The sequence below is a fragment of the Coregonus clupeaformis genome, unplaced genomic scaffold (genome assembly GCF_020615455.1).
Source record: "Coregonus clupeaformis isolate EN_2021a unplaced genomic scaffold, ASM2061545v1 scaf0235, whole genome shotgun sequence".
Lineage (NCBI taxonomy): Eukaryota > Metazoa > Chordata > Actinopteri > Salmoniformes > Salmonidae > Coregonus > Coregonus clupeaformis.
In genome coordinates this window covers 404,466-415,599 of record NW_025533690.1, presented here as the reverse complement: position 1 = coordinate 415,599, position 11,134 = coordinate 404,466, and the positions used below count along the sequence as shown (strand labels likewise).

At 45.8% G+C, this 11,134-nt stretch overlaps 1 protein-coding gene across 5 annotated transcripts in view; it reads left to right on the top strand.

Moving 5' to 3' along the window:
• Positions 1-840: 840 nt before the first annotated feature.
• Positions 841-11,134, top strand: part of LOC121559701 (RNA binding protein fox-1 homolog 1-like) — a 72,508-nt gene continuing 62,214 nt past the window's right edge. For all 5 annotated transcript variants that reach the window (XM_045214330.1, XM_045214329.1, XM_045214332.1 and 2 more), the window contains exons 1-2: positions 841-1,049; positions 10,300-10,551. In XM_045214330.1, the coding sequence (XP_045070265.1) occupies positions 1,014-1,049; positions 10,300-10,551 (288 nt within the window). In that variant the 5' untranslated portion in view covers positions 841-1,013. The remainder of the gene's footprint in view (positions 1,050-10,299; positions 10,552-11,134) is intronic.

Genomic DNA, 11,134 nt, shown 5'->3' with positions numbered 1-11,134 from the left:
ACAATGAGAAAGAGAGAGAGAAAGAGAGACAAGGAGAAAGAGAGAGAGAAAGAGAGACCAGGATAAAGACAGATAGAAAGAGAGACAAGGAGAAAGAGAGAGAAAGAGAGAGAGAAAGAGAGACAAGGAGAAAGAGAGAGAGAAATAGAGACAATGAGAAGAAAGAGAAAGAGAGACCAGGAGAAAGAGAGAGAAATAGAGACAAGGAGAAAGAGAGAGAGAAAGAGAGACAATGAGAAAGAGAAACACAAGGAGCAAGAGAGAGACAAGGAGGAAGAGAGACACAAGGAGAAGAGAGAGTGAAAGAGAGACAAGGATAAAGAGAGACCAGGAGAAAGAGAGAGAAAGAGAGACAAGGAGAAAGAGAGAGAAAGAGAGACAAGGAGAAAGAGAGAGAGAAAGAGAGACAAGGAGAAAGAGAGAGAAAGAGAGACAAGGAGAAAGAGAGAGAGAAAGAGAGACCAGGAGAAAGAGTGAGAAAGAGAGACAAGGAGAAAGGGAGACACAAGGAGCACGAGAGAGAGAACGAGAGACAAGGAGAAAGAGAGAGAGAAAGAGAGACAAGGAGAAAGAGAGAGAGAAAGAGAGACCAGGAGAAAGAGAGAGAAAGAGAGACAAGGAGAGAGAGAGTGAAAGAGACACAAGGAGTAAGAGAGCGAGAAAGAGAGACGAGGAGAAAGAGAGAGAGAAAGAGACAATGAGTAAGAGAGAGTGAAAGAGAGACAGGAGTAAGAGAGAGAGAAAGAGAGACAAGGAGCAAGAACACCGCTCTCAGTCTCCTTAGCCTCCTCCTCTTTCTATAACACCCCTCCTTTCACTCCCCTCCCTCCCACACACACACACACACACTGAAAACACCCACTGAACACACACACACACACACACACACACAGGGAACCCACGCCCCATCCGTAATTGATGCTGGCTGTGGGCAGGCAGGCAGATGCTGGAGGCAGGAGGAGAAAGAAGGGAGGAAGAAGCAAGAAAAGGAAGGAAAGCAGCTGGATGTGTGTATGGAGGAGAAAGAGGCAGGCAAGATGGTGGAGCAGGTATTTCCTTCTTCTTCTTCTTAGCCAGCGTAGTCCTCTATTTTCTCTCTTTCCACTCTGTCTCTCTTTTGTGTTGCGACTGCAGAGTAGAGCGGGTGCAGGGTGTGTGAGCATGCTGTGAAGTGGTGTGTGTGTGCTGTGACTTGGTGTGTGTGTGTGTGTGTGTGTATGAGTGTGAGCATGCTGTGAAGTGGTGTGTGTGTGCTGTGACTTGGTGTGTGTGTGTGTGTGTGTGTGTGTGTGTGTGTGTGTGTGTGTATGAGTGTGAGCATGCTGTGAAGTGGTGTGTGTGTGTGACTGTCATGAAGGAAGAGGCAGCTCCTCTCAGCAACTGTTTTACAGACATCATTATTCAGGAGCTGTTTTGCTTTCTTGCTCTCTCCCTCTCTCTCCCTCCCTCTCCTTCTCCCTCTCTCTCCCTCCCTCTCCTTCTCTCTCTCCCTCCCTCCCTCTCCTCTCTCTCTCTCTCTCCTTCTCTCTGTCTCAGTGTGTCTCTGGTAGGGTTGTGGTTCAGCATGTGTGTGTGTTGTCTTTAGATGAATATAGTCCGTCTAAAACCAGCTGCTGCAGAGAGCATGGAGCAGTCACCTCTACTCTCTGTTACTACTAGAGAGAGAGAGAGAGAGAGAGAGAGAGAGAGAGAGAGAGAGAGAGAGAGAGAGAGAGAGAGAGAGAGAGAGAGAGAGGGAGAGAGAGAGAGGGAGAGAGAGGGAGAGAGAGAGAGAGAGAGAGAGAGAGAGAGAGAGAGAGAGAGAGAGAGAGAGAGAGAGAGAGAGAGAGAGAGAGAGAGAGAGAGAGAGAGAGAGAGAGAGAGAGAGAGAGTGCACTGTTAACAAAATAGAAAACTATATTGGGAAGAGAGATGTACTGCATGTCTAGTCATTTGTGTTTGTATGAAGTCTCACAGAGCAAGATATAGCATCTGACTTCTGTGAGTCACAGAGAAAGATATAGCATCTGACTTCTGTGAGTCACAGAGAAAGATATAGCATCTGACTTCTGTTGGTCACAGATAAAGATATAGCATCTTACTTCTGTTGGTCACAGAGAAAGATATTTACATTTTACGTTTTAGTCATTTAGCAGATGCTCTTATCCAGAGCGACTTACAGTTAGTGATTGCATACATTTTCATACCGGCCCCCCGTGGGAAACGAACCCACAACCCTGGCGTTGCAAGCGCCATGCTCTACCAACTGACTTCTACCAACTGACTTCTGTTGGTCACAGAGAAAGATATAGCATCTGACTTTGTTGTCAATCTCTGACTTCTTTGGTCACAGAAAATAGATTGTTGGTCACAGAGAAAGATATAGCATCTGACTTCTTACATCTACTTCTGTTGGTCACAGAGAAAGAAAAATATAGCATCTGACTTCTGTTTAGAAAATATACTCTGCTTTTTCTTATACATCTACTTCTGTTGGTCACAGAGAAAGATATAGCATCTGACTTCTGTTGGTCACAGAGAAAGATATAGCATCTGACTTCTGTTGGTCACAGAGAAAGATATAGCATCTGACTTCTGTTGATCACAGAGAAAGATATAGCATCTGACTTCTGTTGGTCTTAGAGAAAGTGAGCTGTCACTTATAAAGCATCACTTGCACTTCAGATTATCAATCACACACACACACACACACAAACACACTGGAGGTCAAGTCTGATATCCATCAGGGTAATGAATGGATAGAAAGAAACATGCTTTATTAACCTCCAGTCCTCTGTGGGAGGGAGGGGGGGGAGAGAGAGAGGTGGACACTTCTCATTTTTGTATTTAAATACTTAATTGTGTGCCCTTTAACTGGGTAAAGAGATATTCTCTCCATTTAGAAAGAGCATTTGCCTTGGAGTGTGTGTGATGTCTCCAGCTCACTGCCACGTAAAGCATATTTCAGGCCTCCAAATGTGGTTCTCATTAGATGCACAACAGAGCGTTTAGCTAAGTCTGACTCTCTGCCATGCCTCTCTCTCTCTCTCTCTCTCTCTCTCTCTCTCTCTCTCTCTCTCTCTCTCTCTCTCTCTCTCTCTCTCTCTCTCTCTCTCTCTCTCTCTCTCTCTCTCTCTCTCTCTCTCTATTTATTAGGTCAGCTAGTCTGGCCAATGCATGGCTGAGATATAGAGCCCCCAAAGGAGTGACCCACACGGGCCTTCACATATGTGCGGTGTATATGCGTAGTTATACAGTCTACTGGTTTTCAGTTGGCTAGCAGAAAAGCTGTGGGTGTTTCAAACTCTCCCTCCTGGATAATGGGAAACCTTACTCCTTCTTTCTGTTAAGTTTCCCACCCCTTCCCTCCCAGTTCACTGTCTGTCTGTAGGCTACATGATGCTTCCCTCCAGTACACTGTCTGTCTGTAGGCTACATGATGCTTCCCTCCCAGTTCACTGTCTGTCTGTAGGCTACATGATGCTTCCCTTCCAGTACACTGTCTGTCTGTAGGCTACATGATGCTTCCCTTCCAGTACACTGTCTGTCTGTAGGCTACATGATGCTTCCCTTCCAGTTCACTGTCTGTCTGTAGGCTACATGATGCTTCCCTTCCAGTTCACTGTCTGTCTGTAGGCTACATGATGCTTCCCTTCCAGTTCACTGTCTGTCTGTAGGCTACATGATGCTTCCCTCCCAGTTCACTGTCTGTCTGTAGGCTACATGATGCTTCCCTCCCAGTTCACTGTCTGTCTGTAGGCTACATGATGCTTCCCTTCCAGTACACTGTCTGTCTGTAGGCTACATGATGCTTCCCTCCCAGTACACTGTCTGTCTGTAGGCTACATGATGCTTCCCTCTCAGTTCACTGTCTGTCTGTAGGCTACATGATGCTTCCCTCCCAGTACACTGTCTGTCTGTAGGCTACATGATGCTTCCCTCCCAGTTCACTGTCTGTCTGTAGGCTACATGATGCTTCCCTCCCAGTACACTGTCTGTCTGTAGGCTACATGATGCTTCCCTCCCAGTTCACTGTCTGTCTGTAGGCTACATGATGCTTCCCTCCCAGTTCACTGTCTGTCTGTAGGCTACATGATGCTTCCCTCCCAGTTCACTGTCTGTCTGTAGGCTACATGATGCTTCCCTCCCAGTACACTGTCTGTCTGTAGGCTACATGATGCTTCCCTCCCAGTTCACTGTCTGTCTGTAGGCTACATGATGCTTCCCTTCCCAGTTCACTGTCTGTCTGTAGGCTACATGATGCTTCCCTCCCAGTACACTGTCTGTCTGTAGGCTACATGATGCTTCCCTTCCAGTACACTGTCTGTCTGTAGGCTACATGATGCTTCCCTCTCAGTTCACTGTCTGTCTGTAGGCTACATGATGCTTCCCTCTCAGTTCACTGTCTGTCTGTAGGCTACATGATGCTTCCCTCTCAGTTCACTGTCTGTCTGTAGGCTACATGATGCTTCCCTCTCAGTTCACTGTCTGTCTGTAGGCTACATGATGCTTCCCTCCCAGTTCACTGTCTGTCTGTAGGCTACATGATGCTTCCCTCCCAGTTCACTGTCTGTCTGTAGGCTACATGATGCTTCCCTTCCAGTTCACTGTCTGTCTGTAGGCTACATGATGCTTCCCTCCCAGTTCACTGTCTGTCTGTAGGCTACATGATGCTTCCCTTCCAGTTCACTGTCTGTCTGTAGGCTACATGATGCTTCCCTCCCAGTTCACTGTCTGTCTGTAGGCTACATGATGCTTCCCTTCCAGTACACTGTCTGTCTGTAGGCTACATGATGCTTCCCTCTCAGTTCACTGTCTGTCTGTAGGCTACATGATGCTTCCCTCCCAGTACACTGTCTGTCTGTAGGCTACATGATGCTTCCCTCCCAGTACACTGTCTGTCTGTAGGCTACATGATGCTTCCCTCCCAGTTCACTGTCTGTCTGTAGGCTACATGATGCTTCCCTCCCAGTTCACTGTCTGTCTGTAGGCTACATGATGCAACAATATCTCATAGTTCCCCTTCGAAATGTGATGTATTATGGATAAACATTTTTGACTCATTCATTCTGTGTGGTTACAGCAGCAACTTGTGTGGTTATAGGGTTAAACCAGAAACAACTCAAAGGTTAACAGTTTAGGAATTCATTCTGAGTGGTTAAGGTCAGGGCTATGGTTTGGGGAAGAATTACAACAAAATAATAAAAAACTACGCACTGTTACCATCAAGTATTCTCACAGCTGGCTAGAGCACTGTTACCATCAAGTATTCTGACAGCTGGCTAGAGCACTGTTACCATCAAGTATTCTGACAGCTGGCTAGAGCACTGCTACCATCAAGTATTCTGACAGCTGGCTAGAGCACCGTTACCATCAAGTATTCTGACAGCTGGCTAGAGCACTGTTACCATCAAGTATTCTCACAGCTGGCTAGAACAATGTTACCATCAAGTATTCTGACAGCTGGCTAGTGCACTGTTACCATCAAGCATTCTCACAGCTGGCTAGAGCACTGTTACCATCAAGTATTCTGACAGCTGGCTAGAGCACTGTTAACATCAAGTATTCTCACAGCTGGCTAGAGCATTGTTACCATCAAGTATTCTGACAGATGGCTAGAGCACTGTTACCATCAAGTATTCTGACAGCTGGCTAGAGCACTGTTACCATCAAGCATTCTGACAGCTGGCTAGAGCACTGTTACCATCAAGTATTCTGGCAGCTGGCTAGAGCACTGTTACCATCAAGTATTCTGACAGCTGGCTAGAGCACTGTTACCATCAAGTATTCTGACAGATGGCTAGAGCACTGTTACCATCAAGTATTCTGACAGCTGGCTAGAACAATGTTACCATCAAGTATTCTGACAGCTGGCTAGAGCACTGTTACCATCAAGTATTCTCACAGCTGGCTAGAGCACTGTTACCATCAAGTATTCTGACAGCTGGCTAGAGCACTGTTACCATCAAGTATTCTGACAGCTGGCTAGAGCACTGTTACCATCACGTATTCTCACAGCTGGCTAGAGCACTGTTACCATCAAGTATTCTCACAGCTGGCTAGAGCACTGTTACCATCACGTATTCTCACAGCTGGCTAGAGCACTGTTACCATCAAGTATTCTCACAGCTGGCTAGAGCACTGTTACCATCAAGTATTCTGACAGCTGGCTAGAGCACTGTTACCATTAAGTATTCTGACACCTGGCTAGAGCACCGTTACCATCAAGTATTCTGACAGCTGGCTAGAGCACTGTTACCATCAAGTATTCTGACAGCTGGCTAGAGCACTGTTACCATCAAGTATTCTGACAGCTGGCTAGAGCACTGTTACCATCAAGTATTCTCACAGCTGGCTAGAGCATTGTTACCATCAAGTATTCTGACAGCTGGCTAGAGCACTGTTACCATCAAGTATTCTGGCAGCTGGCTAGAGCACTGTTACCATCAAGTATTCTGACAGCTGGCTAGAGTACCGTTACCATCAAGCATTCTCACAGCTGGCTAGAGCACTGTTACCATCAAGTATTCTGACAGCTGGCTAGAGCACTGTTACCATCAAGTATTCTGACAGCTGGCTAGAGCACTGTTAACATCAAGTATTCTCACAGCTGGCTAGAGCATTGTTACCATCAAGTATTCTGACAGCTGGCTAGAGCACTGTTACCATCAAGTATTCTGACAGCTGGCTAGAACAATGTTACCATCAAGTATTCTGACAGCTGGCTAGAGCACTGTTACCATCAAGTATTCTGACAGCTGGCTAGAGCACTGTTACCATCAAGTATTCTGACAGCTGGCTAGAGCACTGTTACCATCAAGTATTCTGACAGCTGGCTAGAGCACTGTTACCATCAAGTATTCTGACAGCTGGCTAGAGCACTGTTACCATCACGTATTCTCACAGCTGGCTAGAGCACTGTTACCATCAAGTATTCTCACAGCTGGCTAGAGCACTGTTACCATCACGTATTCTCACAGCTGGCTAGAGCACTGTTACCATTAAGTATTCTGACAGCTGGCTAGAGCACCGTTACCATCAAGTATTCTGACAGCTGGCTAGAGCACTGTTACCATCAAGTATTCTGACAGCTGGCTAGAGCACCGTTACCATCAAGTATTCTGACAGCTGGCTAGAGCACTGTTACCATCAAGTATTCCCTGACAGCTGGCTAGAGCACTGTTACCATCAAGTATTCTGACAGCTGGCTAGAGCACTGTTACCATCAAGTATTCTGACAGCTGGCTAGAGCACTGTTACCATCAAGTATTCTGACAGCTGGCTAGAGCACTGTTACCATCAAGTATTCTCACAGCTGGCTAGAGCACTGTTACTATCAAGTATTCTGACAGCTGGCTAGAGCACTGTTACCATCAAGTATTCTGACAGCTGGCTAGAGCACTGTTACCATCAAGTATTCTGACAGCTGGCTAGAGCACTGTTACCATCAAGTATTCTCACAGCTGGCTAGAGCACTGTTACCTATAAGTATTCTGACAGCTGGCTAGAGCACCGTTACCATCAAGTATTCTGACAGCTGGCTAGAGCACTGTTACCATCAAGTATTCTGACAGCTGGCTAGAGCACTGTTACCATCAAGTATTCTGACAGCTGGCTAGAGCACTGTTACCATCAAGTATTCTGACAGCTAGCTAGAGCACTGTTACCATCAAGTATTCTGACAGCTGGCTAGAGCACTGTTACCATCAAGTATTCTGACAGCTGGCTAGAGCACTGTTACCATCAAGTATTCTGACAGCTAGCTAGAGCACCGTTACCATCAAGTATTCTGACAGCTGGCTAGAGCACTGTTACCATCAAGTATTCTGACAGCTGGCTAGAGCACTGTTACCATCAAGTATTCTGACAGCTGGCTAGAGCACTGTTACCATCAAGTATTCTGACAGCTAGCTAGAGCACATGATGAGTGTAACACTGGTAATCAGATGAGAGGGACTGATACATGATGAGTGTAACACTGGTAATCAGATGAGAGGGACTGATACATGATGAGTGTAACACTGGTAATCAGATGAGAGGGACTGATACATGATGAGTGTAACACTGGTAATCAGATGAGAGGGACTGATACATGATGAGTGTAACACTGGTAATCAGATGAGAGGGACTGATACATGATGAGTGTAACACTGGTAATCAGATGAGAGGACTGATACATGATGAGTGTAACACTGGTAATCAGATGAGAGGGACTGATACATGATGAGTGTAACACTGGTAATCAGATGAGAGGGACTGATACATGATGAGTGTAACACTGGTAATCAGATGAGAGGGACTGATACATGATGAGTGTAACACTGGTAATCAGATGAGAGGGACTGATACATGATGAGTGTAACACTGGTAATCAGATGAGAGGGACTGATACATGATGAGTGTAACACTGGTAATCAGATGAGAGGGACTGATACATGATGAGTGTAACACTGGTAATCAGTGCTATATTAAATATGTGTGGTGTTGATTGCTTACTATTTGTCTGTCTGTGTGTGTAATAATGAGAACAGTGTGATATGTGTAATATCTGCTTTAAAGAGCAGCAGGGGGTTTTAACAAGAACACATTTTACAGAGTAGTACCTCTCCTAGTGAACACAGTACGCAGAGAGCCTTCTTGGGAGAGAGAGAGAGAGAGAGAGAGAGTGGATAAATTGATCTAGCTGTATCAATGATGATAAATTGATCTAGCTGCATCAATGATGATAAATTGATCTAGCTGCATCAATGATGATGAATTGATCTAGCTGCATCAATGATGATGAATTGATCTAGCTGTATCAATGATGATAAATTGATCTAGCTGCATCAATGATGATAAATTGATCTAGCTGTATCAATGATGATGAATTGATCTAGCTGTATCAATGATGATAAATTGATCTAGCTGTATCAATGATGATACATTGATCTAGCTGTATCAATGATGATGAATTGATCTAGCTGTATCAATGATGATAAATTGATCTAGCTTTATCAATGATGATAAATTGATCTAGCTGTATCAATGATGATAAATTCATCTAGCTGTATAAATGATGATACATTCATCTAGCTGTATCAATGATGATACATTCATCTAGCTGTATCAATGATGATGAATTGATCTAGCTGTATCAATGATGGATAAATTGTTTCTGATCAAATAAGAAACATCCACTCCACTTGAAGCTCATTTCCTGTGTGTGTCTTTACAGAGTGCAGTGTGTGGACATGTTTAACTATTCTTGTGAAGACTAGTAAAATAACAAACATTTGACCAACTGGGGACAATTTGTTAGTCCCCACAAGGTCAAATGCTATTTCTAGGGGGTCAAGGTTAGAATTAGTGTTAGGTTTAGAATTACGTAAAGGGTTAGGGTTAGGAGCTAGGGTTAGTTTTTGGGTTAGGGTTACGAGCTAGGTTTAAGGTTAGGGTTAAGGTTAGGTTTTTGGGTTAAAGTTAGGGTTAAAGTTAGGGTTAGGGTAAGGGTATGGGTTAGGGTTTAGGGAAAATAGGATTTTGAATGGGACTGAATTGTGTGTCCCCACAAGGTTAGATGTACAAGACTGTGTGTGTGTGTGTGTGTGTGTGTGTGTGTGTGTATGTGTGTGTGTGTGTGTGTGTGCGCTTGTAGTAATGAATGGATTGAGTGTGTCTGGTTGACTGACTGACTGACTGACTGGCTGACTGGATGACTGACTGACTGACTGACTGTCTGACTTGCTGGTTGGTTAGCTGGCTGGCTGGTTGACTTACTGACCTGACTGGCTGGTTGGTTGACTGGCTGGCTGGATTACTGATTGACTGGTTGACTGATTTTTTTAATTGATTGTTCAATCTGGTCTGGTACTAACTCTCTTTCCCCTCTCTCCTCCCCCTCCCTCTCCTTTCCTCCTGCCTCTCCCCCTCTCTCCCCCTCTCTCCCTCCTCTCCCCTCTCTCCCCTCTCTCCCTCTCTCCCCCTATCTCCCTCCTCCCCTCTCTCCCTCTCTCCCCCTATCTCCCTCCTCCCCTCTCTCCCTCTCTCCCCCTCTCTTCCTCCTCTCCCCCTCTCTCCCCTCTCTCCCTCCTCTCCCCCTCTCTCCTTCTCTCCCCCTCTCTCCCTCCTGTCCCCTCTCTCCCTCTCTCCCCCCTCTCTCCCTCCTCTCCCCTCTCTCTCCCCTCTCTCCCCCTCTCTCCCTCCTCTCCCCTCTCCCCCTCTCTCCCTCCTCTCCCCTCTCCCCCTCTCCCCCTCTCTCCCTCCTCTCCCCCTCTCTCCCTCCTCTCCCCTCTCTCCTCCTCTCTCCCTCTCCCCTTCTCACCCACCTCCCCCCTGCAGGGTAACCAGGAAGCTCCTCCCCCTCCAGACTCCATGACTCAGCCGTACCCCTCCGCCCAGTTTGCACCCCCTCAGAACGGCCTGCCCGCTGAGTACAGCGCCTCACACCCCCACCCTCACCCTGCTCCCCCCGACTACACAGGACAGCCCCCAGTCAGCGAACACCCCCTCAACATGTACCCCACTTCACAGAACCACAGTGAACAGAGTGGACAGGACACCAGCATACAGACCGTCTCAGCCACGGCCACAGTAAGACATCTCTACTTTACTACGACATCTTGAATATATACTGTTACTGTTATACAGTATATTACTGTTATATATTACTGTTATATACAACAGGTGGGTGTAATCCTGAATGCTGATTGGTTAAAATCGCATTCCAGCCGGTGTTTATTCCACAAGTTACCACTGGCTAAATCTATGACGTTAAAATGCCTATTTACTCTGTTCCATCTGACGGCGCAATCCGCTGTCTCATCAGCCCAGCCAGGCAATTTATAAACTTGATCTCCACTTTAAAACGTGCCTAGACATTATCTCACATTTATTTTAGACTAACATTTAGTTTTCAACACCAGAGATTTGTATAAACCTTGCTGTCTGTCTCTCCGACATTTGCGACATTATTTCAATATTCAAATTTGATCTCCAGCTGTCCCACAGTAATGAACATGTCGGGACGAGACAGACAGGCAGGCAGTGTTTCTCAGCCAGTCGAAATCATGAATCAGCTGGCATAATGTTTTTATGGATATACAGTATACAAAGAAATGTAAATTGAAAAAGGGTCAAACGAAATGAAGTGCAGCTAGTTTGCAGTCTTTCCAGC